Source organism: Marmota flaviventris, chromosome 17, assembly GCF_047511675.1.
Source record: "Marmota flaviventris isolate mMarFla1 chromosome 17, mMarFla1.hap1, whole genome shotgun sequence".
Taxonomy (NCBI): domain Eukaryota; kingdom Metazoa; phylum Chordata; class Mammalia; order Rodentia; family Sciuridae; genus Marmota; species Marmota flaviventris.
The window spans coordinates 58,018,594-58,046,432 of record NC_092514.1 but is presented as its reverse complement, the minus strand read 5'-3'; the positions used below and the strand labels follow the sequence as shown (position 1 = coordinate 58,046,432).

Sequence of the window (27,839 nt, the reverse complement as noted above, 5' to 3'; positions counted from 1 at the left end):
AGCCCCCTCCCCGCCGCGCCATGGCTGTGGAGGACCCCCGGCCGGCGCCCGGTTCCCGCCCCCTCCCTCCAGCCCGCCCCCCTGGGGCTGGGTGCGCGGCGGCGGCGGCGGACTGCGGTTTGTGCGCACCGGGAGCGACAGCAGAAGTTCGAAAATCGCCGAGGGGGGAGCCCGCGCCGCAGCTTCCTGCCCCCGGCCCAGCCCTCTGGCCCCGGCGGCCTGCAGCCTGACTTCCTCCCCCCACCCTGCAGCTCGCCGCCGCGCTCCCTCGGACGGGGCCACCCCGATGGGACGCAGCGCCCCGACCCCTGTGCGCCGCTGAGCCAAGCGCCCGCGTCGCCGCGAGCTGCTGACCCTCGCCACCTGGGCCGGGAGCCCCGTCCCGGTCCCCTGGAAAGCTGGATTTCCGAGGCTGGAGGCGCCTAGCCGGCTGGGTGGGGACCACCATGGGCAACGCGGCCGGCAGCGCCGAGCAGCCCGCGGGCCCTGCCGCGCCGTCCCCGAAGCAGCCGGCCGCCCCCAAGCAGCCGATGCCCGCGGCCGGGGAGCTGGAGGAGAGGTTCACCCGGGTCCTGGTGAGTGTGACCCGTTGCGCGCAGGGCGCGGGCGAGGGGCGGCAGGGGCTCGCCACGCGTCCCCGCCCCCGGGGGTTCAGGTGCCGCTTGGAGATCCCCCGCCCAGCGGCTGCCCCCTCCAGGGATGGCAGTGACGGTGGCTTCTTTCAGAGTGACTTAGCACTCCCCCCAAAACTTTCTTCTGCATTCGCCAGTCTCTCTCCCTAGACAACCCTCATGCTCCCGGATCTAAAGGTCCTTAAAATGTCCTGTGAGGAAGATGGGAGCGCAGCGCAAGGGGGCCCCAGGCACTCCCTTCCCCACTGCTCGCAGGCCCAGCCACTGGGTGCGGGTCTCCAGCATTTGCCCTTCTGTGTCTCCGGGTCAAAGATGGAAGGGGTTACAATTTAACCTTCTGGAAGCCGCTGACCTAGAGCAAGTGTTTGGTGTGTTCGGGTGCCCGGGCTGCTGAGCGGGTAGTTAGATCATGCAGAGGGGGGTGTCTGTGTTTCTCACTCCCCCGTATGCCTGGACAGGTCTCAGGCATCCCCTCCTAGCTACTGAAAGGAGTACATTAGGAAGGGCGGGGTCAGGATGGGTTGGCCACTGACTTGGGGTGGAGCAAAAGTCAGAAGCCCCCTTCCACTGTCACCTGCCTGGGGAATTGGTGTGGGGATGCTGGAGCCTAGCCCACTGGAGAGGGACTCATCAACTCAGGCTGAGCCTGAAGAGGTCAAAATATGTTTGGTGCTGTGGGGACTCCATAGAAGTCAGGGGTCTTTAAGACTGGTGGGCAGAAGTAGGGAGAGGGCAGGGCCACTTGTTCTCACTTCCCCTTCCATACCTCAGCCCTCTTCTCTGCTCCTTTCTCTAATTGCCTGGTGGCCTGTCTGCTGTCAGCTGTCCCTTGCTGGATACTTTGTGACAGGAGAATAAGATTGGGCTGTTTCCCAGAGGCACTTCCCAGTCTGGGCAGGCTGGCACTGCAGGTTTGAGGGTGGGGGCTCAAGGCAGGCACAAGGAGCAGAGTAGTGCTGGCTCAGTGCTTGTCCCCACCCCGTCCTAGACATTATTCCTCTCTCTGTCTAGTCATTAGGCCCTACTTGCTAGATCATCTGCAGGGCTAGATCCCTCCTAAGGGTTCCTGAGAGTCACATGCTGCCCCTCCCAGGAGAAGGTTAGGAGGGATCTGGAGGAACTCTGGGGTGGGGTGCGGTCTATCCTTGTGAAGGCGCCTTGCTTGAAGGGGAAGGGGAGGGACTTTGATGGACACCTCACACCACACTAACCCCAGACTTTCCCCATCTCTCCACCTGTCCCTACTTCCCACCTCCACAGAACAAGGCAAAGCTAAGCTGAGCTGAGCAGATGGGGGAGGGGCACGTGGAGACACAGTCTCTGGATCCATCAGTGGTGGATCCCTGAACTCCCACTCTGAACTCCCCAGATGGTGGGGCAATGTGTGTCTGTAGGTGGGGGTGGGGCAGGCTTCAGGCCTGAGGTCCAGGCTCCAGGCTGCTCTCTGTTATTCACACTAATGGGGGGAGGAGCCATGGGAGTGAATAATTCAGACCAATGGAAAACCCAAAAGTCAAGTGGTGATGTTCTGATGTAGGTATAGGACTTGATTGCCCTGCTTAGATTTGTGACTGTAATTGACTGGTTGAGTCTGACATAAAATGTCACTGCACACACCCCCACCCCCACCTTGGCCCCCTGCCTTCCTGCCAGTACCAGGGTATGGAAGTGGGGAGGCCCAGTGATCTCAGAAGGTATCCTGGCGAAGAAAGAGTTGGTGGCTGGGGAGAAATCTAGGGCAGCAGCACCCATTGGGGGCCCCACTCCTCCCTGACCCCCCGGAACCCCAGTGTGTTTACACCTTCTTCTTGGGGTGGATCAACCCATGCCTTGTCCTGTTGTGGGCAGAATGAACCCAACCTCAGGTCACTTGGCTAAGAACCTGGTTCTTCTTACTTTCTGTGAACTGGGGTATGAACTCCACCCTGGGGTGACAGCCTTGACCTCTGCCTGTGCTGCCCAGGGTAGAGGATTTGGGTGAACCCATGGGTCTGGCATTGGTTGTTTCAAGTGGTTCCCATCTGACCACCACCCCTGGGACCAGAGCTGTCGTTAGTTGATGTTCAAGAGAAGAAACTTAGATTGCTGGGGGCCACCACCCTCAGGGATCCTCCAGTCTTGATGGGAGAAGGTACCTTACCTTGGCTCTAGTCACCTGGCCTCAGGGAACCTCTTTCTTTTGCTTCAGCTTGGCCCCTTGTCTGTCCCTGGTGGTTAATAGGATCCCAGCACCCCTAACTTTTCCTTCTCTCTTAATGGTGAGGCTCCTAGATGACAGGTACTCTCACCAAGGCCCAGAGCCAGGCAGAGGTTACAAGGAGGCTTTTTTCTATGCAAGGGTAAACAGAGGGGCACAACCTTTCCAAGAAGGCTGTGTGAGAGAAGACTGCCCCTGCTTAAAATGCTGATGGGGAGAGAGCGGGTTGAGCCAGGGTTTCTGGCTGCTGCCTTAGCAACCGTGGAGGAGCGATGGCTGCCCAGCCACATGGGCCTGCTGCGATGGTGGGAACACCAGCCAGCCAGGCTCCGAGCTCTCGCCTCTCCTACGCCCAAGCCCAAGGCTGGGTGTCTTCCAGCCCTCGTGCCTTCTCCTTTGAGGCAAGTAGGGTGACAGATCTGGATGACAAGGCATCCTTTACAGGCCTGCCAGAGTGGCATGTGTACAGGACACCCCTGATCTCTCTGGGCAGAGAGGAGCCTGTGGCCTTGGGGTAAAGGGATAAGGGAAGGAGCCTGGGATGATGTCCCAAGGCTGAGGGTGATGCTGGCATCCAAGAGGGGACTGAGCCATTGGAGAGGAATTTGCCCCATGAGGGCCTATCACCTGGGGTGCTCAGACTGGTGTCCAGGGACATGGTCACTTGATCAGGTAGTGTGGGGCACTGAGCCCAGCTGCAGGCAGGGCAAGGTTCCTTGGAGTCCTGCCACCAGGATGGGCCCTTTTCCCTGTGGGCTGGTGGTGAGGAGCAGGAGTGTATGTCTCTAGTCTGACTGAGGTGTGCATCCTTGGCCAGCTCCCTCCAGGAGGTGGGCAGAGGAAGTTTGAGGGCATGTAGCCCAGACACTGTGCTTCCCACCTCTGGGGTGTCTTCCACAGAAGATCTTAATGAGGTGTGGCCTTGTGGTTAGATTTTGGGCTGGGCAGAGACTGTGGGTGACATTCCCAGGCAGGGCTGGCATATGCTGACCCTGGAAACCCAGGGATGTGGTGGACATGATTCACAGTGACATCTGGAGCGGTTGGCAAAGAGCTGGGTGAGATGGGCAGGAACAGGTGAGGCTGTTCTTGGTACCACCTCTGCATTTTTTTTTTCCCTTTGGGAATACAGAATTCTAGAAGGTGACTTAGATATCCTTGCCTTTGAGGGAGCAGGGGTTACTCAGGAGAAAGGCAGGGAAGGTTTCTGGGTACTGGGATCATGAAGTATAAGGGCTGAATTTTTTCTTTACTCCTTACTTGCTGCGTGACCTTGGACAAGTTACTTAATTTCCCAAGCTTCAGTTTTCCTTATGTGTGTAAAAAGACAATGTTAAATGTATCTGCCCACCTGCTAGGATTTTTGAGGAGATTCAGTAAAGTGCTCAGCACCATGCCTGGCATGGAGCAAGTGTTAATAACTGCTCTTCACTGTGAGGAAGTGAAGCTGGCCTGGTCCTCTCCACCTTGGGGCCCTTCTCCGTGAAGGAGCCCAGATCCTGATTTCCCCTGTCCCATCTCCCTCACCAAGAGCACCCATGGGTGTCAGGCATTCCCGAGGAGCCCCCAGATCTCTAGCCATCACAGGCCAGGCTGCCTCCCTGCCATTATGCAGGTCAGCAACAGCAAGGCCCATACTGAAAACTGCCTGGTGGCCGGAAACCACGAGAGGGAGGCCACCTCTCCTGGAGGGTGGGGCAGCGGTGGGGCTAACGGTAGAAGTGTGCACAGGGGGAGGGGGTGGGGAGGCCTCCACTTCCCCTGACAGAGGACGTGCTGAGGGGGGGTTCCCCAGTGAGTAAGAGCACAGTGTGGGTAACAACAGGAAGTGCAGAGCGCTGGGTGGCAGGAAGTGCTGCTGGCTGTTCCTGGTTCCTCAGATGGGGTGACTGGGGCCATGTTGTCTTCAGAAGACCCCTCGGGGCCAGGATCCACACTTCTCATTGACCCCACTGCCCTTTTTTCCTAAGGAAACCAAGTCTCTTAACCAGCCTGTCTTCTAGAGGTCACCTTGAACAAACCATTGAGCTTCTCCGTGCCTCAGTTTCCCATTTGTAAAATGGGGATGCTAATGGGGTCTACTTTGCAGCTTGTTGCTGAGGTCTAAATGAGTTAATAGATGTAAAGCATGTAAGATGGCACCTGGCCCAGAGGAAGTGTTTCAGGAGTATTATTATTGTCACCACCATCATTGCTATTGTTATTCTTCTGCCAGCTGGATCATGTGGGCAGGGCCGGGTGTCCTGGTTCTCATGCTCCTTGCCTTCTACCTGCCCTGGGCACCCTTGAGCTCAGGTGGGGGAAGCTGTTAGCTTTTGGGGTTCTTAGCACCTAATTCAGGGCAGGTCACCTATGGCCTCCTCTAAGCCTAGAATTCTTTTTTTTTTTGGTGGGGGGATATACTGGAGATTGAACTCAGGGGCATTCAACAACTGAGCCACATCCCCAGCCCTATTTTTTGTAATTTATTTAGAGACAGGGTCTCACTGAGTTGCTTAGCACCTCACCATTGCTGAGGCTGGATTTGAACTCACGATCCTCCTGTCTCAGCCTCCTGAGCTGCTGGAATCACAGGCGTGCGCCACCACACCCTGCTAAGCCTAGGAGTCTTGTAAGAGTTCCAGAAATTCTATACTGGGATTTTAAGGAGTAGATGCTATTGATTGTTTCTGCAGATGCTTCGAGAGCTTTGAAGCCAAAATAGAGGTGATGGGCTAGATAGGGACTGGGAACTGGGGACAGGCCCAGATTCTGGGCCCTCTGGGCTGAGGAATCCCTGTGGAGCTGGCCTGACACTGGGATTGGTGGGTGTCCAAGTTCAGGGGCATCTTGGGGTTTAAAGGGCAGAGGTACTAGGAGGCTCTTGGGTTGGGATGGAGACTCTGCTCAAAATGAAAGCGAAACTGTAGGGTGTGGTCAGTGTCCAGATGTGGCCCGAGCCCTTCAGTCTCCTGGGACAATGCTTTAGAAGTCAGCACTCGTGGGGCGGTGCCTGGGGTGGGAGGCTCCAAGCATGAGCCTGCAGGGGCTGGTCTTGGGTGAGCAGAGAGTGGGGTTGCTCTCTGGTAGGTGGTAGGGACATGGAGGGAGGACAGTGGTTCCCACACAGTCTCATGGCAAGATTCAGCTTCTTTTCTTGATCATAGAAAAGAAGAAATAAGTCCCATCTCCCTCGTCATCAGGTCCAGGACACTAGGAAAGGGACTGGGGACCAGTTCATGTTTGACCTTGCCCCTTGGAGATAGGCCTGTCTCATCTGTATGTTTCCACAAACTTCTATTCACCCTATCATGCCCTACCTTGGGGTCCCATGTGGACTCCCCCAACCCTGTGTCCCCACATCTGCAAAATTCCTCTTCCCCATATTGGGTCGCTGAAGAACATTATTATGTTGAACCAGAACTTGGCACTCAGCAGTCCCAGGAGCTCTGTGTGGTGGGAGTGTGCTCATTTTATGGAGGCAGGAGCCGAGGCTCAAGGAGGCCAAGAAGCTATAGGGTTGGTTTTCTGGAATGAAGCTCCACTTGCTCCACACCACAGTTGCTCCTCTTCTGTCCTCCTCTCAGGTGCCCCTCACACACACACCTGGACTGCCTATCCCTTCCTGTCCTACTTGAGCAACGTCAACTTTCTTCTTGTCCCCCCAGCCTCCATCCACAATACTGCCTCCTTTGCTTAGGGCCCAGGTCTGGGGCTCTGATCCTGTTTTCAAGGTGGCCTCACCTCACCCCAAGTGAGTGGCATCTGCTGGCCCCTCTCCCACTCCCTGGTACTCATCTCTTCGGTGGGCACTGTCACAGGCGGGGAGCAGCTGCTAATTAGTGCTCAGCGCTGTCAGAGCTATTTCTGATTTCTGAGCCTAATTTTAGCACGTCTGGCAGGCTGGCACGTGGGCCTGGGGCCTGAGGACGGCCAGGTGGGGAAGGAGCAAAGGGGCGCCCTGCCTTCCACCAAAGTGGGGACAGGTGTGCCAGGCCCCAGCAGAGACCTCCCCTCCCCAGTAATAACCCTGGGCCGCCCTTGGGGAGGAGACCAGCACTGTAGCTCCGTCTTCCTGGCTCCCCTCTTACTGGCATCCTGACCTTGGGCCGGTCACTCCACTAATCTGTGCTCACACCTGTGGGCATGACGGCACCAACAGTGGCGGAGAAGGTAGAAGGCCGTTGGCAACATTCCGGGTGCTGAGTGGTACCTGGCACTATACACACTCAGGCGAAGCTGGCTACTGTGACTGTTGGAGTTGAGATTATGACTGGACCTGCCATTGTGCCATTCCAGAGCCAAACAGGTCTCAAGGGCAGGTGAGGCCCAGGAAGTCCCATGTCAGGAAGTGGCCATCCCCTCTGAGGCTCAGATGCTGGTGCTCAGCCACCTACCCCTGCATTTCCCTCTTCTGTGCCACTGCTCCAGGGTCCTGGCATTGCCTGTCACCTCCTGCTTCCTCCTCTCCCCTCAGCATCTCAGCCCCGCCCTGCCCTTTGTCTCTGTGGGGTGGATGTGGCTTAGAGAGAGACAGAGCAAGGATGGCCTGGTAACTCTCCCCCCAGGCAGAGTAGGTCCCCCAGCTTGAAAGCCCCTTCCACAGGGGTCTGGGCATAGCAGGAGCTGTCTTAGGCCCTGGCCTGGTGGCAGGCAGGACAGAAGTTGGGACTATGGCGGATTCCTCAATCCAGGCTCACTTTAGCAGTAGGGGACAGGGATGACGTACCCCACTCCCAGCTGGCTGGGAGTCTAGTGGGTGGGCAGTTTCACCTCTCAAGTGAGGCCTTGGCCGGAAAGGTTAGGCAACTGGGACTGAGAACACCCAGCTTCCTGTTATCTGAGGATGACTCAAGGCAGTGATTTTTTGGGGTGAAGTCTAGCCAGAGCCCTAGACTTAGGCCCAGCGTCCAAGAGAGGAAGCTGGCTGAGGAGCCTTGGGTGGGTGTGGTCCCTGCTCTGCTCCAGCTGTAGCCTCTCCTCAGAACCCTGTGACTGAGAGTGTGTAGCCCAAACCACAGAGCTGGGGACAGGAGCCCTACAGACTCTGGCTGGGGCTCTCAGGGGGCTCCCACATCACCAGTGGAGACCCTGGCTGAACTGGAAATTCCATGAGGGCAAGAACTGTCTGACGCACAGGCTGTCAATAACCCTGGGGTTTTCCCTATTGAGGTGAACTGGCCCTGTCTTCTGAGTCTATTAGGGAGACTCACCACGTCCTTGGGTCCAGGGAGCCCCTGCGGCTGGCAACACTGGGTTGATTCCACAGCCCTGGGCTGGACTCTACGCTTGCCCTGTGGTGACAGAGAAACTGTGGCTAAGGAAGAGGACCCATACAGAGTTCTGCTGACCTTTCTTAGCTCCTGAGGGGAGTCCCAGCCTGGGCCACCAGCATCACAGGCCTAGTGTACTAGCTGTTCCGCCCAGTTCCTGTGACTGAGTGACCTTCCCTGTTCAGATCCCCCCACCTCTGCATCCGTGATGCACCTGCCTGGAACTCCAAGCTTGGATGACATGGCTGCCCTCAGCTCTCTTCCTTCTTGGAGGGGAAGAGGGAGATACAGAGAAGGATGAGGCTTTTGAGTGCCCTGGGCCTAGGCTTTGCTCATATCCACAGGCCACACCTAAGCCTGGTTGGAGATGGCTCCCCTGTTAGCTTCTCACCTGGATGGGAGGAGAGATGGGGAAACTAGAGCCCATCTGTCTCTTGCCAATTTTTTTTAGGGAGCTGAGGTGAGGGGATGACAGCAGACTTGGATTCAAATAGTGGGTCCCTTTTGGGTTGTTGGGCCCTAAGGTGCTCTGCTCTCTGGGCATTGGTTTTCTCACTGGATAACACTGTTTATCTCCCAGGTGAGAGGATGACATATCTTCTAGTGGGTTCCCTGAAAATACCCCTCCTCCCCTTCCTTATCATTTTGGGGCCATAGGCTCAGGGTCTTATTTTTTCTCCCCTCCCCAGAACTGTATGAACTTACCCCCGGACAAGGTCCAGCTGCTGAGCCAGTATGACAACGAGAAGAAGTGGGAGCTCATCTGTGACCAGGTGGGTGTCAGGTTGGTACTGTTACCCATCTGTCCTGGCATTGGGGGCATCCTGTCTTGACCAGGCTGATGCTGGGGCAAAGCCCATACCTAGAGGCTGGGTTGGCATCTGGGTAGGGTGCTGGGGATCTCTCTAGGACTCTGAGTTCCCCTCCCTTTGACACCAGTCTCCCTAGAGACCTTGTGAGTCACGAGCAAGGCTGGTCCTGTCCTGAAAAGCTGATAGGAGCTGGGCCAGGGCACTGGCCAGGCAGCTGGGCTGGTTCACTGTCCTGCTGAGCTTCCTAAACAGCCTCCCTCCCCCTCCCTTTTTTTTCTTCTTCTTCTTCTTTTTTTTTTTTTTTTTATTGGTACTGGGGATTGAACCCAGAGGCACTTACCCACTGAGCCACATCCCCAGTTTTTTTTTTTAATTTTATTTAGAGACAGGGTGTCTCTGAGTTGTTTAGGGCCTCACTCAGTTGCTGAGGCTAGCTTTGAACTCCCAATCCTCCTGCCTCAGCTTCCTGAGCCACTGGAATTACAGGTGTGAGCCACCAAGCCCATCCTTGAGCAGCCTCCCTTGACCCTTCCAACCTGCTTGGGCTGGAGAAGGGAGATGTCCACCTGGGTCCTACATCTTCATTGAGCTCATTAGAGGGGGCAGGAAGGGACAGGACTCCCTGTCCTTCTGTTCCTTCACATTCAGAGGAGATATAGTCAAGGAGCCACCACGGCCAGCCAGTTTAGACCTGGGTCCCTCAGAGCTTGGTCCAGGCCTTGGGCTTGCCACCCTCACAGCCCACTGGGCTGCTGTGGACGAGGAGGACCCCTCCTAGTTCTGGGTAGGGCGGGGTTGGCTGCTGGGGATCCTGTAAGGTGGAGGCAGGAGCAATGTTCCAGTGGAGGCTGTGGAGGCTGGGCGTGGGGAGCTGGGGAGCCAGCGCCTCCCCTGGGGCCCACAGAGCCTCCCTCTAATGGACTGGATGAAATGAGTTGGCTAGGCATCCATCTAGGGCAAGGCTGGGCTGTGGCAGAGGGCGGAGGCCTCTAGAGGCTGTGGAGCTGTGAGTGTGTGGGGGTGTGTGGGGGAGGGTTGGGGGGTCTTACTGAAGAGGCTTGGCCTGGCATCTCAGAGGTAGGGACTCAAAGCCTGGAGAAGTAGAGGGTCATGGGGGGGTGGCTGGGCACATCCAAGGGGTCTGAGATGGGAGGGATGGGAGCCCTTGCGGGTGGGGGTCTCTGCATGGTCCCTCTATGGGAGTCTCCCTGCTGTCCCAGGGCTGGGGTGGCTGAGTTAGGAGTTGCTTTGTGTAACACAGAAGAGGAGCCCCCACAAGGGCACCTACCAACACAGGTGGACAGGAGTCCTGGGGGAGAGGCCTCAGCCTGCCAGAGTCCCCCTACCACACACTGCCTGTACTCCCAGCTCTAGTCCAGGGAGGGCAGGGAAGGTGCCGCCTACTGTTCAGACTGAATCCCCCCTGGCGCTGGGCCTACACAGGATTGACCCTTTACATTCTACCCACGGAAACCAGTGGGTAGAAGACGACTGTGGCCTGGGGAGGCCACAGCAGGAGGGGCAGGCCAGGCCTGGGGCTAGATGGTTTGGGTTTGTGCCATTGGTCCTTCAGAGGCATCTTAAGACAGCCTGAGCCCCAGGTTAGAGCAGAGAATGGGACACTGGGACTAGGACAGGTCATTTGCCCCAGGGCAGCTCTGACTGCTTCCCTGTGCCCCCATCCATCTCAGGAGCGGTTTCAAGTCAAGAACCCCCCTGCCGCTTACATCCAGAAGCTGAAGAGTTACCTGGATACCGGTGGGGTCAGCAGAAAGGTAGCAGCTGATTGGATGTCCAACCTGGGGGTATATGTCTCCCCTTTTATTCTCTCCTTTCCCCCTGCACCTTCCAGGCTCTGGGCAGCTGGCATAGCCATGTGAATCAACTTGTCTGTGGGTTTGTGTCAGTGTGTGTGTGTGTACCCCATGTGTCCATGCATGGGTGTGTGCGCACCCTATGTCTATGTCCCCAGGGTGGTGTGTGTGGATGTGCATATGTGTGTGGATCCAGGATGTGCATGTTTAAATTAGTATGTGCCCTGTGTGCCTATATAGGAATGTGTGTGTGTCTACGGGGAGGTGTGTATGTGTATATGTGTACATTCTGCGTCTGTGTATGTAGCTTGTGTGTACCGTGTGCGTCTGTGCATGGGGAGTGCATGCATCCTGTGAGTGTTTATTCTGCTGGGCAGGTGTGTGGAGGTGGTGGGGGAGGCAGAGCGTGAAAGGCCCTGTGTTGGGGGTGGGGAGGGTGGGCATGCTGGCCGCTGCCTCAGGGCTTGATGGCCTGTGGGAAACTGTGCTCCACCCACCACACTCCTTGTTCTTGGTTCTCAGTTCAAGAGGCGAGTTCAGGAGTCCACACAGGTTCTGCGGGAGCTGGAGACCTCCCTAAGGACAAACCACATTGGGTGAGCAAGGGCCTAGATCCCCTCGGGTCTAGGAGGGCTTCCCCTGCCCCCTTCGTAGGCTGTGCCTGTAGACCACCTCCTAGTGGGTGTCCAACAACTCCTCTTTTGCTCCTGCCCATCCTCAGTCGGCATCTTGGTGCCTGGCTGGACCATGGCCCTGCCTGAGCCCCCAGTACCCCCTGGCATTACTGGGTCTCCTGAGGTTGGATGTGTTGGTGTCTTCCTGGGGCAAGGCCATCCAAGGGCTATGCCTGTTCTGGAAGGACACTTCCCAGATGGGACTCAGGGAGCCTGTGCCCTACAGGTGGGTGCAGGAGTTTCTCAACGAGGAAAACCGTGGCCTGGATGTGCTCCTGGAATACCTGGCCTTTGCCCAGTGCTCTGTCACGTAAGCCCCCAACCCCACCCTCATGCCACTCTTTGGAGCCTTGATCCATGTGTCCCTCAGCCTCAGCCCACACCTCTAGCCAGTTCCAGTCAGCATAGTTGGAGCCCCCAGGACCCAGTACTTGGCCCTGCACACCCCTTCCTGAAGGCATGCCCATTCAAGGAGGGATGTCCCCTCACTTCTTGCTGTGCTCAGCCCAGGGCCAAGAACACAGCCTCCTGCTCTTGTCCCAGTTTTTCCTGCAGGTCTGGCCCACCTGGCAGTTTCCTCCATCCCCTTCTTAAGTGTCCCCTGCAGTGCTGGCCTCCAAGCCCCTTGCATCGTATCTCCAGGTATGACATGGAAAGCACAGATAACGGCGCCTCCAACTCAGAGAAGAGCAAACCCCTGGAGCAGTCTGTGGAAGATCTTAGCAAGGGGCCACCCTCATCAGTGCCCAAAAGTCGCCACTTGACCATCAAGTATGTGGTCCCTAAGACAGGGTGGCAGGAGAATGAAGAAGTCACCCCCATACTGTCACATCTAGACATCTCTATACATGGCCCTGGGGGCTGGGGAGGGGTAACCAAGCATGGGGGACCAGAGTCAGGGCCTCACAGAGCACTCAGGACACTAATATGTTAAGGGATGAGCACCTGGGTGGGTCTGGGATGAGGAGGGGCCTTCTGGGGTGGTAGGACCTCTCTTGTACCCATCTAATCCCCTGTTTTCTCCTATGCGGCCACCAGGTGCCCCCCTTCTCCCCGGTACGTAGCCACCTGGGGGCCGGTGCTTGCCTGGCCAGCTCCCTGGAGGGTGGGTGGGTTGGATGGGGCATTCAGCTGACATCCTTGGGTTCAGCCACTGTGGTAGGTCTCCTTATCTAAATATAGGGCATCCTGCTGGGAGGTGGGAGGAGGAAGGAGATGACCCTGGAGCATCATGTGGAACCCAGCTTCCAACTTTGGGTCTAGGGAACCAGCTGCATATTAACCCCCAAACTCTCACAATATTTCTCTGTTCATTCATTCCCTTATTCATTCAACAAACATTTTAAAGCACTTACTATGTATTAGGTATGTGGCAGGTACCCATATGTCAGATCATCCTCCTTTGGGGGTTCCATAATCTAGTGGGGAACAATTCAGTGTGACAGGTTGTCACAGAGATGTGGCAACTTTAAGAAGGGAGGTGGCCATGACCTGGGGCATTAGCAGGGCTACCCAGAAGGGATGATGCTGGAACTATGTCTTATAGATGGACAGAGGCTGTATAGGCAACAATAGGGGCAAGGAAGGGCAGTCCAGGGGGAAGGAACAGCAAAGACTTAAGCATATTTGTGTCATGACGTAAACGGGTGATGTAGCAAGCAGAGGCGAGGACTCGGGAGGAGGTGGGGCCTCTCAGTGTTGCTGGAAATGTGATAGAATTACCAAGAGGACTGACGTGGAAGTCTCCGTTGGCAGTTCTACAAAAATGAAAACATCACACTTTTTTTTTTTTTTGGCCAAGAATAATTGAGCACGCACGCACATGTAGTCCTTACTAGGTGCCAAGAGCTGTTCCGAGCTCTTTTCATAGTCCCAGCAACCCTGTCAAGAAGGTGCTATTATTGCCATACCTATTTTACAACTGAGGAAACTGGGGTACAGGGAGATTAAGTAACTTGCCTAGTACGTGGTGACCTGGAATGTTCTTGAACCACAGCATTCTGCATTCACAATCTGCCTCTCAAGATGGAGATGAGCCCAAGTGGCTACGAGCGCCACCTCGTGGAAAGTCTTCTCATGGCTTCTCCCAAGCCAAATCTGTCTGGCCCCTCTATCAGTTCTCTCCACCCCAAACACAGCAACTCTTCTTAGTGCTAAGTCCCTGTAAGGGTCTTTGCTTCCTCGACCCACCCTCCCTGCCTGAGGACTGAGGAGGCCTATCTGCCCTCAGCAGGCCTCTTTGGATAGGTAGATGGGAGGCGGTGGCTTAAGGTTCCAAATATGTCCTGTCTTACTCCAGCGGTCATCTTACTGGTGGGGGGAGCAGGAAGTCAGGGCTTGGAGCTCTGACCTGTTGTCTTCTGCACCCCACCCAGGATGACCCCTGCCCACAGCAGGAAGGCCTTACGGAATTCCCGTATCGTCAGCCAGAAGGATGATGTCCACGTCTGTATCATGTGCCTGCGTGCCATCATGAACTACCAGGTTGGCTGGTGGCCATGGGACTAGGGGAGCTGGGGAGCGGGGCCTGTCTTCACTGGGGGTTGTGCAAATTGTGATATTTGGAGACCAAATGTCCTTCTCCCTGCATCCCCACCAGGGAACCCTGGGGATCTGGGCTGGTAGGGGATCTTGAGGCTGATGAATCTTGAGGGGATGCCCACATTTTTGCTCCCCCCTTGTCAGATCCCCTTGAGTGCTCCTGGGTGTGGCTGAGGCAAGGATGTGCCTCACATGGGGGCCAAGCGGAACTGAATAGCGAGGTCCATGGGGAGAGCATTTGGCCGTGTTTGGAGGAACGTGCGGGTGAAGCTTGTCTCTCTTATTTTCTCAGCCCTTAAGGACTCAGCATGTCCAAGGTGGCTGACACTGGCTTTGGAAAAGACAAATTAAAAGAGGGACAGTTTTAGGATCTGGCTGCTGCTGAAGAGATGTGGTCAGATATGAAAAAAAAAAAAAAACTTTCTAAGCTAAGGGCATTAGAGATCAGAAAGGCACGGCATCAAATATGTAGGAGGTGCTGACGGTCCTGAGGGCCTTCCCGGAGGCACTGACCTCTCTTCTCTCCCCAGTCTGGCTTTAGCCTTGTTATGAACCACCCGGCCTGTGTGAATGAGATTGCTCTGAGTCTCAACAATAAGAACCCCCGGTAAGGTTCACGTCCCTAACCTGTCTCCACATGTAGACTCTTCTACTTAACCCCTTGCCTACTCTGTCCCCCAGTTCTCAGGACTGCTGCCCAGACTCATCCCACCTCTGCTGCCAATGCCCCTGTCCTCCTCTAGCCAGGGCCATGCCCACCCTGGCCATGGGCATTGCTGGTTCCTGAGGGACTACTTGTCTACTCTTTCCACAGAACCAAGGCCCTGGTGCTGGAGCTGCTTGCGGCTGTGTGCCTGGTGCGGGGAGGACACGACATCATCCTTGCAGCCTTTGACAATTTCAAGGAGGTACCGGAGTCCCCATCCAAACACATACTTGCCCCTGGGGCTGGTAGTTGTAGCCTCTGATGGGGGCAGCTGAGGATATTGGGTAGGCATTTGGGGAACCCAGAGGACAATCTGGGATAAGGAAGTTCTGCAAGGAAGGTACAGAGTCAGGTGGGGGCACTGGCTGACTGGGACAGGGACAACTATAGGGATCTGCTAAGCCTCTGATTCTCAGCCTTGCCAGGTCCGAATTGGACTTGACATCTTGGGGTTGCGCACTCTGGCTAATAGGCTTGCTAGAGTGGTTGTGTGGGAATATAGTGCATAGAGCTGGATGTGTTCCTTCATTCCTTAATGAATGTTTACTGAGGACCTATTATGAGCCAGGCAGGAATGGGACCCTGGGATATCAGTAAGCAAGAGAAACAAAAAAGCAGAGAAGACATATAATAAACAATGTAATAAATAAGGAAATTACATAGTGTGTTAGGAAATGATAAGTGTTGTAGGGAAAAAGAGACACTGGCGGGGCTGTGGCTCAAGCGGTAGCGCGCTCGCCTGGCATGCGTGCGGCCCGGGTTCGATCCTCAGCACCACATACAAACAAAGATGTTGTGTCTGCCGAAAACTAAAAAAAAATAAATATTAAAAAATTCTCTCTCCCTCTTTAAAAAAAAGAGAGAGAGAGACACTGGCTCGGGGGAGAACTGGTTGCAGGGTGGTCAGGGAGCCTCATTGAGAAGGTAAGACTTGAGCAAAGCTGTGAGAGAGGTGAGGGTGGGTGTGGTCATTGTTGAGGCAGTTGGAATAGCACGTGCAAAGGCCTTGAGGTGGGAGTGTGCCCACGTGCAGAATAAGTGTACAAGAGGGCTCTGGGAGGGGACTGAGAGAGAGTGGAGTTTGCAGCAGAAGACTGACATGGCTTAACTTAGATATAACTGATGAGGACCTTGTAGCCATACAAGGGTGACAGCCAGGATGGCTTAGGAGATGTGTTACTGGGTTCTCAGTGAGCACCATTCCCCTTACCCAGGTATGTGGGGAACAGCACCGCTTTGAAAAGCTCATGGATTATTTCCGGAACGAGGACAGCAATATCGACTTCATGGTGAGCTTAGGAGGCTGGCTGGGGCCCAGGCCAGGCCCTGTTGGGTTCAGGGAGCGGCAAAGACCTGGGTGGCTGGGCTCTGGGCTCTGCCCCAGTAAAGCATGAGGACTGACTGGCCAGTGGGGAAGGAGTGGGTGTTGGGGGAAGAGGGCTAGATTGGGGACATAGAGGTGACAACACTGTGTTAGTGGAGTAAATACTGTGGAGAGGTAGGGAGACTTGGGGATGAATGGGGGTTGAGCACCCCCTACCTAGAGGATCACAGACTTGCTCTCCTGGGCCCCCAGGTGGCCTGCATGCAATTCATCAACATTGTGGTACACTCGGTGGAGAATATGAACTTCCGTGTCTTCTTGCAATATGAGTTCACTCATCTGGGTCTGGACTTGTACTTGGAGGTGAGCACTGCACTCCTTCCCCTTCCCCCGACATAACCATCAACCAACACAGATTTTGGCCAGGTGGTTGGCAGATCTGGGTTCAGATCCTGGCTCTGCTACTTCCTAGTCATGTGATCTTGGATAGATCTGTTCCTCTCTCTGAGTTCCTCTCTCTCAATTTTCCCATCTGTCAAACAAGAAAATCATAGAAGTAATAATGACTCTAATGTGTAGAACAGTGCCCAACACAGGATAGGCACCCAGTCCAGCAGCTTTTGTGGCAGGCACTGGAATACACTTCAGTGGCCCTGGGTCTGATTCTGGGAGTACCAGCTCAGATAGCCACTCTCACTCTAGAACATAATAGGGAGCCCATAGATATTAGGCAGGAAGGTTTGGGCCCTGGGAAGGTGGGCAGAGGTCTTGGGGCTTCTTGGCCCAGCCTAAGCAGAGAAACTACAGCTTCTGCCCAGATTCCTTTTGGAGGTTTGCTGGAGGAGTAGGGCCTCTGGGATTGGATTTTTGAAAGCCAAGATTGACAAAGGTGAAGAGCAGTCTCAATTTATATATATGTACAGTGGAATATATTCAGCCATAACAAAGAGACATAGTACTGACAGGTTACATGGACAAGCCTTAAAAACATCACCTTAAGTAAATGAAGCCAGACACAAAAGGCTACATATGTGATTCTTTATATGAAATGTCCAGAATGTATAAATCCATAGAGACAGGAAGTAAATGAATAAAAAAAAAAAAAGAAAGAAAGATAGTAAGTAAATGAATGGTTTCCAGGGGATAGGGAGGAGGGAATAGGGAGTGACTAATGGGGTATAGGATTTTTTTTTTGGGGGGGGAAGTGTGATGAAAATGTTCTCGAATTAGATAGTGATGATGACAATCTTGTGAACGTACTAAAAACTCTTGAAGTATATACTTTCAGATGGTGAATTTTATCGCATGTGAATTATATCTCAATAAAAAAATAAAGAAAAAGGCAGGCTAGGGTTCAGGCCCCTTCCTCTGGTCCCAGTAATGGTGAATGGTCAGAAAGACCCCCCCAAATTAGGCCTCACCCTGCTCATTCCATCTGGGGACAGAGGCTTCGGCTTACGGAGAGTGACAAGCTGCAGGTCCAGATTCAGGCATATCTGGACAACATTTTTGATGTGGGTACGCTGTTGGAGGACACTGAGACCAAGAATGCTGTGCTGGAGCACATGGAGGAGCTGCAGGAGCAAGTGGCACTGGTGAGAGCCGGTCCTGAACCCAGCCCAGCACATAATAAGCCCACTGAACACATATCTGTCTCAGGGTCCTAGGGCCCGAAGGCATAATAAGGCACTGAAGGGCAAGCACTGTTCTGGATGTGAATTGGAGGTGGCTGTCCGTCTAGCCCCTGAGTTTGGCCTGAATCCAATTCCTGAGTCCTTTGGGTGTCTTTCTCAATGAGTATTCAGCGAGCTCCTGCACTGTGTGGGATTTATGTGAAAGGCAGGCGCCTCCTCCACAGATGCTCAAACCCCAAGCTTTGACTTGGAGGAACTGGGTGCCCGGGGTCCCTCCTAGCTCAGTCTCCTCCTTCCCACCCACCTTTCTTATCGGTGGTGCCTTAGTTTCCCCTCCTCTTACTGAGGTTCAAGTACCAGGCTCGGCCCACCCTTGGCACGAGGGGCTGAGCGGATCTGGGAGCCTCCCCCAGCTCCAGGCAGGCTTGCCTGATGCCGCCCCCTCACCGGCGGTGCCAGTGCTGCCTGGCCGCGGGTGGTAGCTCACCATGTGCCGGTGCTACAGCTGACGGAGCGGCTTCGGGACGCAGAGAACGACTCCATGGCCAAGATTGCTGAACTGGAAAAGCAGCTAAGCCAGGCCCGCAAGGAACTGGAGACCCTGCGGGTGAGGCTGGGGTTTGGGCTGGGGTGGGCTCCTAAGAACAGGCTGGCTGGGGTTTCTGGGCTTGACAGCTCCTCCCTAACCCTGGGAAAGGATGGGGACTTTGTACCACGGAACCCGGAGCCTGCCGGTGGGCACTGATTCCTTCCCTGGGGCTTTCAGGAACGCTTCAGCGAGTCAACCCCCATGGGCATCTCCAGACGTCCTCCGGAGCCTGAGAAAGTGCCTCCTCCCGCCCCGGCACGGCCCTCCGCCCTGGAGCTGAAGGTCGAGGAGTTGGAGGAAAAGGGGTTAATCCGAATCCTGCGGGGGCCCGGGGATGCCGTCTCCATTGAGATCGTCCCAGTCACTGTGGCAACCCCAAGCGGCAGTGATGCTCCTACTCCGGGGTTGCCCAGCTGTTCCCCCAGCCCAGGTGCGCGGGAGCTTCAGGCTGGGGTGGGGTGCAGTGGGGGCGGGGGATCAGGGCCTGGAAGGGGAACCTGGGGCCAGGTCTGGCACCGAAGAGTCAGCAGAGGGCGGTCTGGGTTGTGGGTGTGGCTCAGATAGGCGCAGGTAAGTCGCAGGGTAGGGAGGCGGACCTGAGACCGCCTAAGCCAGGGAGTTGACTCGCTCCTCCCCCGCCCCGCCCTCGCTGGCTTCAGATCTCCCACCTGCAGCAGAGCTGGCTCCTGGAGCAGCACCGCCCGCGCCACCACCCCCACCGCCTGGCCTCCAGTTCCAACAGGAAGCCCCTCCCTCGACGCCCCCACCGGCCCCGCCCCTCCCGGGTAGCCCAGAGCCCCCGCCCGCACCACCATTGCCAGGAGACTTACCGCCCCCACCCCCACCGCCTCCGCTGCCACCTCTCGGCACTGACGGACCAGTGCCACCGCCGCCCCCACCGCCGCCCGGAGGTCCCCCTGATGCACTTGGAGGGCCTGGCCCAGAGACGAGCTTAGGTGAGTGGAGTGGACCCCCTCGAGCCCAGGGCTTGGGGGAGATGAGTAGAGCCCCAGCCTCAGTGTCCTCCAGGACCCTCTGTCCAGGGGCTTCCTACTGCCTCCTGCTGCCCTGTCAGGCCTTGCTGGGCTGGTTGCCTCTAGCGCCCCCAGTGCTCACCACTCCCTCCCGGCCCCAGGAGTGAAGGCCAAGAAACCCATCCAGACCAAGTTCCGGATGCCACTCTTGAACTGGGTGGCCCTGAAACCCAGCCAGATTACAGGCACCGTGTTCACAGAGCTCAACGATGAGAAAGTGCTACAAGTGAGTGCACCTGTCTTGCTCCTAGTGTGGGCATCAAAGAGGTGGGGGCTTGCCAGGATCATGGGGGTGTCATCTCCACCCAGTTTTACAGAAGTGGAGATGGGCAGAGCATTAAGCTACACTGCCTTGGTGCATTGGTCTAGTAGGCAGTGGTATACTGACCTCTCTGGAGTCTTTACCCTCCTTTCCTATAGAGGGGCATATCCCTCCCCCCAGTCTGGCTTCTTCTCCTTTCAGGCCCTTTTCCTACCACTTCCTCACAACCAGGACCTTAGCCCTCTTGATTCCACTTTCAGTTTTCCAAAAGGGATGTGTTCCATTGCTTCTGAGCCATTGATCATTCTGTTCCCTTTGCCCTTCCCTTTTCCCTGATGACCAGTTCACTCCTTTCTTAATGGCTCAAGGCTGGGTCTTCTAGGCTGGGTGGTTCTCTTCTTCCTCAGTGTTCCTTGTGCTTCTCCTGTATCAGGGCCTATGTTCTATTTGGGTTACTGCTTTGTCTCTCTGCTGATGGCCTATCAGGGCTGAACCAGTGGTTCTATCATTGAACACAGTGCTCACCCGGAGTGTGCCAGACCTTGGCCCCACCCAGCCCCATCTTCTCTCCCTGTACCCTAGGAACTGGACATGAGTGACTTTGAGGAACAGTTCAAGACTAAGTCTCAAGGCCCCACTCTGGACATCAGTGCTCTCAAGGGCAAGGCAGCTCACAAGGCCCCCAGTAAAGCAACACTCATCGAGGCCAACCGGGCCAAAAACCTGGCCATCACTCTGCGCAAGGGCAATCTGGGGGCCGACCGCATCTGCCAGGCTATTGAGACGTGAGTGCCCTGCTCTGGGCTTTTGGCAGCTCAGCCCCTCTACTAGGCTGGGATCTTCAGGCAGAGCCTAGTAAGAGCCCCAGCTGGGGGACAGAGCCTATAAACTTCATTGGAACCATGGACAGGGAACCTTATTTCCATTTTCAGGGGTTAAGAAAACTGAGTCCAGGCCTAGATTGGGACATCCCACTCCCTTCTTGCCTCTTTGGCAGAGAGATTTATAGTAGGGCATCTGCCACTGATGAATGATGGGGACCTGGGCTCCCAAACTCCTATTCCCGAAACTCCTACTTCTTGTTCTCTGAAGCTGTCAGCAAATAGTAAATATTTAAGTTCATTTATTCAACCAAAGGAGGGAATGTAGTCTTGTTCTCTGGGCTGGTGGATATGGGGTTTAAACGGCTGGCTCCTCTGCTCACCCATCAGGTACGACCTGCAGGCTCTCGGCCTGGACTTCTTGGAGCTTTTGACCCGCTTTCTGCCCACGGAGTATGAGCGCAGCCTCATTGCCCGCTTTGAGCGGGAGCAGCGTCCCGTGGAGGAGCTGTCGGAAGAGGACCGCTTCATGCTACGCTTTAGCCGCATCCCACGCCTGCCGGAGCGCATGTCCACACTCACCTTCCTGGGCAACTTCCCGGATACGGCCCAGCTGCTCATGCCGGTGTGGGCGGGGCGGGCAGGGCAGTGTGGCCTGGGCTTTGGGTGGGGGGAGGCATCTCTCAGCCCAGGCTTCATCTGGGAGGACCTGAGCCTCTTGTTGAGGGTGCCTCCAACTTACCTCCCCTGTCTCACCTCCAGCAACTGAATGCCATCATTGCAGCCTCGATGTCCATCAAGTCCTCTGACAAACTCCGGCAGATCCTGGAGGTGAGAGCCCAGGGCAAGGGGCCCAGAGGCTGGGCCCATCCTGGCCTCTTCTAAATAGTGTGAGAAGGCCCCGCCCACGTAGTATACAACAAAGATAATGTTCCCACTTCTCATGTACATGCTTTGAAAGACAAAACTAGATCGGGGTGAGGATTGGTGACAGCAGCCATGTCTTTAACAGGGTATCTGAGACCCTGCCAGAGGGGTCAGCCCCTCTGGGTATTGCTGTGTGAGCAGCAGTGGACCGTCCCAGGAGGGGACCAGTAGTAATGATTGCCAAAAGGGTGACAACCCTTAGGAGGGGAAAGTGGCTGCCAATTTTGGGTTGGACCAGCAGAGGGCAAAATTGGGTATGTTCATGGGTTAACCATGCACACATGTGAGACGTGCAGACACACAAGTACGTGTGTCATGGAGAGAGAGTTCCATTCAGAAGTGTGGTAGGGCTGTGTGTGTGCAGGCTCACTTTTCGTCACCTTTTCTCTTGTGTAATGTTTACTTAAGGGGCTTCCCCAGCCCTGGTACCCTGTTGAGTCTCTTCCCCTGCCTCTCCCAGATCGTCCTGGCCTTTGGCAACTACATGAACAGCAGCAAGCGTGGGGCAGCCTATGGTTTCCGGCTCCAGAGTCTGGATGTGGTGAGGTGGGGGGGGCCTGGCGTGGGGGCTGGGGGCTGGCTGGTGGCCTGTGGCTTACAACAGGTCTTTGCTCAGCTGTTGGAGATGAAGTCGACTGACCGAAAGCAGACGCTGCTGCACTACCTGGTGAAGGTCATTGCTGAGAAGTACCCACAGCTCACAGGCTTCCACAGTGACTTGCACTTCGTGGACAAGGCAGGCTCAGGTATAGAGCAGCCAGGGCCCTGAGCAGGCAGGCAGTTCAGTCCGGAGGCCACTGGGAAGCAAGGGGACTGCAAGATGTAACTGGGTGGGAGTGCTGCCACTCAGATTCCTTGAGTTCACGCTGCCCCGCCTTCCACCCAGTGTCCCTGGACAGTGTCCTGGGGGATGTGCGCTCCCTGCAGCGAGGCCTGGAGTTGACACAGAGGGAGTTTGTGCGGCAGGATGACTGCTTGGTGCTTAAGGAGTTCCTCAGGGCCAACTCTCCCACCATGGACAAGCTACTGGCAGACAGCAAGACTGCTCAGGTGGGCTGGGGCTGGCCTGGTCTGGAGCTAGGGAAGCTGGGTTGGGGAAATGAAGGAGTCCTTGCCATTGGATCACTAGATGGGGGGGTATAGCCCAGGCCTGGAGGGGTGTGGCCACAGCTGGGACCCTTTGGGGATGAAGCAGAAGTGAAGGGCCACCTGCCTGGAGGAGCAGATGAAGTGGCCAATGTCCTGAGGAGGTATAGAGCAGCATCAGGCTCTGAGGAGCCCATGCTAACAGGGCTGATGGGCTGTGCCAACAGGAGGCCTATGAGTCTGTGGTGGAGTACTTCGGAGAAAACCCCAAGACCACATCCCCCTCCATGTTCTTTTCCCTCTTCAGCCGTTTCATCAAGGCCTACAAGGTATGTATGTGTGGTGGGTGGGCTGGGAGCCCTGAAGCCTTTCTGCATGGGCAGTGGGAAAGGCAGAGGCTGCTTCTCTCTTGGGTGGGTCAGAGTAGGAGTAAGGATTGCCCTCACTGAGAATTGCCTTCGACCCTCAGAAAGCTGAGCAAGAGGTGGAACAATGGAAGAAGGAAGCAGCTGCCCAGGAGGCAGGTGCCGACACTCCAGGCAGGGGGGAACCCCCAGCACCTAAGGTATGCAGCTGCTGCTGAGCCTGGTAGTGGGATGCAGGGATGCAAGGTATCCTCACACTCTCTGGCCCCATCCCCATCCCCATTGTTAGGGACACACCCTTTACAAAGATAGTGCCCTAGGAGCCAGGGATGGGAGTGGGTTCCTTTTGTTCCAGTCACCTGTCCTTGCTGTGAGGCACTAGAATTGAGTGGGGTGGAGGGATCCTGGAATTGGAGCTATGTATATATCTCCTTCAGTCTCCACCCAAGGCCCGGCGACAACAGATGGACCTCATCTCTGAGCTGAAACGGAAGCAGCAGAAGGAGCCACTCATCTATGAGAGTGACCGTGATGGGGCCATTGAAGACATTATCACAGGTGAGGGCTTGGCCAGGCACCTGTTCTGTCCTTCTAAGCTGTTCTTTGTCTGGACCCCAACCAGGGGTCTGGCTGCCTTACTGTCTCTTGCTACCTTTTCTGTTTTTCTTTTCTTTTTCCTTTCTCTACCCCCTACCCCTTCACCCTCAGTGCTCAAGACAGTGCCCTTCACCGCCCGCACTGGCAAGCGGACATCCCGGCTCCTCTGTGAGGCCAGCCTGGGAGAGGAGATGCCCCTCTAGCCCCCAGGTACCTGTCACATCGCTGCTGACAGCTCTGGGACCCTTGTGGGCATTGTTACTCTTCCCTCTCCTGTGCTAGTGCATGGCTGGAATGTATTGCAGGGCAGATGGGAGGTCTGGCAAATGTAAACAGTGCCCCTTCCCCTAAATACACAACCTGGGTTCTCATAAGGCTGAGCGTGTATCCTGGAGCTTGGTCCCAGCTCTGGGCAGACTCCTGAAGGGCTAACTATCTCCTTTGGTTGCCAGATCTACGGAACCAGCCCTACATCCGCGCAGACACAGGCCGTCGCAGTGGTCGTAGGCGCCCTCCAGGACCTCCCCTGCAGGTCACCTCTGACCTCTCGCTGTAGCCTATTTCCGCAGGTGGATTCTGTAGGGGGTGGGGTTGTAGGCAGGCTGGGCCTCAAGGAAGGTGGGCCTCTGGGCAACCCCTCCTCCTGCTGCCTGGCACCTTGGCCCTCCTTAAAGGGGCCAGCACAGCCTCCTCCTGTTGGAGGCAGAGTCACCTGGTCTCAATCCTCAAATGCTGCTTGCAGCACCCCTCCCCCAATAGCCATACTTAGCCTGAGCGGGAGCCTGGCCTGTAACTTATAAAGTGCACCTTGCCCTCCCCCATGAACTCCCACCCCCAAAGACTCTCCTTGGACCTTATTTTTATACAAGATTAATAAAGATGTTTGCAAAAAATCAGCGTCCGTTCGGTGCCCACTCCCATTACACACAGTCGGTTTCGCTCAGCAAACGCTTTACTTGTACAAGTTCTTCACAGCTTGTTTCTGCAAAGAGGCTGGTGAAGGGGAGAAGGGTTGCTTCTGCACTAGAGTCGCAGGGGACAGAGCCCGCTTTGAGAGGCCTATTTGCTCCAGCGACTCGTCGACGTACCCTGCGGGAGGGCGGAGGGAGCACGTGGAGGGTGTAGCCGGCAGTTCAGAGATGCGGAGGGTGTAGCCAGCAGCTCGGAGATGCGGAGACTCGCGGGATTAGCACCTCCTAGGTCCGCCTTGCTGCTGCCCCCCACTTCCGCTGGGGCCTCCTACCTGGATACCTCGCCCCCTTTTCCTTTGCGGGTCCTACTTTAGTCACGCCTCCCTCGGCGCCTGCGCCTACTCCGTCCCCGTTTCTTTCGGTGTACTCCCACTCTTCGCCTGCCGCCCGCCAGTCCCGCCGCATCTGCTTTATCGCCTCCGCCCCATCTGCCCTGTCCTGATTCTCCCCAGCCCGCCCGCCCTTCTCCGGCGGAGCCCCTGGTCTGCATCGCCAGCCCAGCGCGCCTGCTCTCACCTGGGCTGAGCGGTCCCAGGTTGGGCAGGAGCTTGGAGCGGCCGGGCTGGTGGGGCTTGGGAAGGCGGATGTCGCGGGGGCCGGGGATTCGGCTCCGCGTCCTGCATTCTGGCCGCATCCGCCCGGCCAGTTTGGGTATCTGAGAGGAGGGGTTGCGCGCACCTGGGGCAGGCGCCCGGCAGGAGAAGGGGGAGGGGATAGTGGTGCCGGGAGTGGGTCCTCGGAGGCCAGAGGTGGTGGCGGGGACTGTGTGTGACCGGAAGAGTCCCCTTTCCAGTGGCCCCCAGCCCCGCGCCTCTGACCCCCGGCCTCTACCCACTGAGCGCGCACTCGGTTTGCACAGTGTGTGCAGAGAGCGCGCTAGCTCCGTGTTGGAGAGGCCGCTGACGCGCGCCGCCTGACAGAAGAAGTTGAGGCCAGCGTGGGCGCGCGACGGCCGGCCCTGGCCGCGGGCCCGATCCCTACAGCCCGGGCTCAACTGCAGAGCCCTCTGCTTCTTGAAGTAGTAGCTTGAAGGAGAGAAGTGGGGTATCCGTTTTAGACAATGCCTCCTTCGTCCTCTCCATCTCACAGGCACCGAAACTCAAGGAGAACAGTAAGCTACTTGTCTTTGTCTGGGGTGGCTTGGGGCCCAGGAAAAGGGCCCAGAGTTCAGGGCTCCTATCTTTGGGGCTTGGGATCTAGGGACGGTTGTGCCCACCTCATCACCTCCTGTGCGGACTTGGAGGGCACAAAGCCCTGGTTAAGCAGCTTGAACAGGATCTCTATGAACAGGGTCTTTAGGCTCCTGGGGTCACAGACCCGACGGTTTCTCACTTGCCCTGGGGACAGCAAAAATGAGTGTGAGGAGAGGCCTCCTCCCCAGGCCAGGCCCACTCCTGCCACACCAGTCTTGTGCTCATGCATGCATTGAGCCACGTAATGGTTGTCAGTGAGGACACCCAGGAAGTCTTTGAAGCTTACGATTCCATCACCTGGAAATAGAGAGTGGAGGATGCAATGGGTGCCTGCCCCTGCAGAAGCCTTGCCCTGTATACACAGACTCAGGGTTCCCATGTGTGTGGTTCACCTTGCTGTCTGCCTCTCCCTGCCTGCCCTTCCAGGATATTTCAAATTGTTCATCTGCAGCCCAAAAGGTACACGCATAGCATGAAAGTTGCCCTGTGCAATGTGGATATCCAACTGGGTCCACAGAGAAGCTAAAGGTAGACCCTAATTTGAGTAGGGGAGAAATAGCCCTTGCGTTGGGGCAGCCACATGTCAGGATAAGAATTAAATCAGCAGCAATGTTTAAAGGCCATGAGATAATGGTGATGAGGACTCTTTTCCCAGGAGAGGGAACTTTAAAGTACAACTAGGGAGGAATGTTGTGGACAGGGGTAGCATTCATCAGGAGACTATCTGGAGGTGGGAGAGTGCAAGAGGGCAGAGATGGGACACCCACCATCCAAGTCTGCCAGCCGAAGAGCCTCACACATCTCCTGAGGGCCCAGTTGGATACCCACATTGCGCAGGGCAATTTTCATGCTGCGCATGTCCACGGTGCCTGTTGGGCTGCAGCTGAACAGTTTGAAGATATCCTGGAAGGCTGAGGGTAGAGGGGAGCAGGCAGCAAGGTGAACAGCACACATAGGAACCCTGAGCCCTAAGATCTGCCTATTGCAGCTAAGGTGGAACATCTGATGCCTTAGGTTACCTCAGCCCCCTGGGCATATATAACTTTTAATACAAATAACAGTAGTGGCAGCTTTGTATTGGCACTTTAGTGCCCATTCAGTCTTGAAATTCAAACATGAGTCTTGGACATGTTTATATGAAAAGCATTCAAAACTCATGTTCAAGGTCATACCTGGCAGTCTGACTAACTATGATGCCCTGGAACCCTGCTGGGGCCTGGCATATAGCAGGCACTGAAAAGTGTTGATGTAGAAAATTATTCTGCTCTGAAAGGCCCCTACCAACACCAGGATATATCTTTGAGGAACACTGGGGAAGTGATTCTTTCTACTCTTGCACTCCCCACCCATAGCCTAGATCCTAGGCAACAGGGGAATTCATTCTTTTTTTCATCCTGTCTCCTTCTTTCCCTCTTCCCTTTTTCCTTTCCATCTTGCCTATCTGTCCATTTGTTCAGCCATCCATCTATCCATCCAATACCATCATTTGACTATCCAACACTCCATCCAGTTTTCTTTCCTTCCTACGCATGCGTGCACACACACACACACACACACACCAGGCACATCAGTGAATTTCAGTTTATAGAGATTAACAAATTTATATTGGCATGGAGGGAAGGTTATAAATACTGGCTTCTTGCAAGGTTTACAGATACTGACCCCAGCCTCAGGGCGGAAAACCTCTCATAGTTCTGCCCTGAGCACCCCCTAATTTCCCTCCCTACTCCCAGCCTAGGACTCTCACCTGTCAGCTGCCGGGGTGTCAGGGGCAGGAGATTCTCATCTGTCATGCTGCCCCAGGGGGAAGAGGTTGGTCAGGTCTTGGCACCTGCTGCAGAGAGATGCCAGGGCCAGACAGGCCTTACCCAAACCCAGTGCCCCCGGTCTGGCTTCCCCACCCTCACCTCTGAGATCTGGCATCTGGTCCTGACCAAGCTGGGTGGGCAGCCACAGGGCTCTTGAATTCTTTTGCCCTCTGTGTAGTCTGCTCAGTTTTTGTGGCTATGGCTTCTGGTGGCTCTGTTTGGGTCATTTGGGCAGTGTGCAGCTGACACCTCCCTTTCTGCACCCTGCTGGACTGCTCCTCACCTCGATCTTGTGTGAGCAGCCTTCGAGGCTTCTGTGGAGGCCTTAGAGGCATGGAGAAGACAAGGCAGAGGGGCTCAGGCCACTGGAATATGCTGACTCCAGGGGATCTGGGACCAGGCCTGTGGGTGTGTGCAGGTCTACCTTCTCCCATGAGGTACCCATAACCCTCCCTCCAAGAGGTTCTGAGGGCAGGGCTATGGCAGTGATACTCCCCCCCCCACCTCTGGTGAGGGAGGAGGACCCTCCTCCAACCCTGATCACCTGTACCTTTTCTGTGTGGGTGGGGATCTCTTGGTCTTCTGCCTTCTTCTGCCTGA

The 27,839-nt window shown here is 55.8% G+C and overlaps 2 protein-coding genes across 14 annotated transcripts; one reads left to right on the top strand and one right to left on the bottom strand.

The window, feature by feature from the left end:
• Positions 1-246: 246 nt before the first annotated feature.
• Positions 247-24,163, top strand: Fmnl1 (formin like 1). 13 transcript variants are annotated; one of them, XM_071603501.1, is made up of 27 exons: positions 247-575; positions 8,771-8,854; positions 10,585-10,698; positions 11,230-11,303; positions 11,608-11,691; positions 11,925-12,152; positions 12,420-12,437; positions 13,757-13,865; positions 14,453-14,529; positions 14,737-14,830; positions 15,843-15,917; positions 16,205-16,315; positions 17,398-17,547; positions 18,092-18,193; positions 18,353-18,605; positions 18,835-19,131; positions 19,311-19,435; positions 20,054-20,256; positions 20,683-20,917; positions 21,055-21,123; positions 21,680-21,760; positions 21,836-21,965; positions 22,106-22,269; positions 22,533-22,634; positions 22,775-22,870; positions 23,108-23,228; positions 23,379-23,713. In XM_071603501.1, exons 1-27 carry the CDS (start codon positions 447-449, stop codon positions 23,468-23,470), a joined length of 3,417 nt encoding a protein of 1,138 aa, XP_071459602.1. In that variant the 5' UTR covers positions 247-446; the 3' UTR covers positions 23,471-23,713. The 13 variants fall into 13 exon arrangements, with proteins under 13 accessions (XP_071459602.1, XP_071459605.1, XP_071459603.1 ...); XM_071603504.1 differs by having other exon boundaries at positions 248-575; positions 12,024-12,152; XM_071603502.1 differs by lacking the exon at positions 23,379-23,713 and adding an exon at positions 23,720-24,163 and having other exon boundaries at positions 249-575; positions 23,120-23,228.
• Positions 24,160-27,839, bottom strand: LOC114101917 (EF-hand calcium-binding domain-containing protein 3-like; the record flags this gene model as incomplete). The annotated part of the gene is made up of 9 exons (XM_027947067.2): positions 24,160-24,377; positions 24,755-24,916; positions 25,085-25,263; positions 25,455-25,575; positions 25,642-25,728; positions 26,199-26,342; positions 27,179-27,225; positions 27,339-27,563; positions 27,790-27,839. Coding segments are annotated over 9 exons (1,173 nt in total), but the record flags the coding sequence as incomplete, so codon positions are not given.

What these genes read in the sequence shown, in the direction of transcription:
- Fmnl1 (XM_027947245.3), top strand. Translation starts at nt 447, where the DNA reads ATGGGCAACGCGGCCGGCAGCGCCGAGCAGCCCGCGGGCCCTGCCGCG. An exon ending in AGAGGTTCACCCGGGTCCTG is followed by an intron (nt 576 to 8,770) that starts GTGAGTGTGACC and finishes TCCCCTCCCCAG; the next exon opens with AACTGTATGAACTTACCCCC. An exon ending in CGTGGACAAGGCAGGCTCAG is followed by an intron (nt 21,966 to 22,105) that starts GTATAGAGCAGC and finishes CCTTCCACCCAG; the next exon opens with TGTCCCTGGACAGTGTCCTG.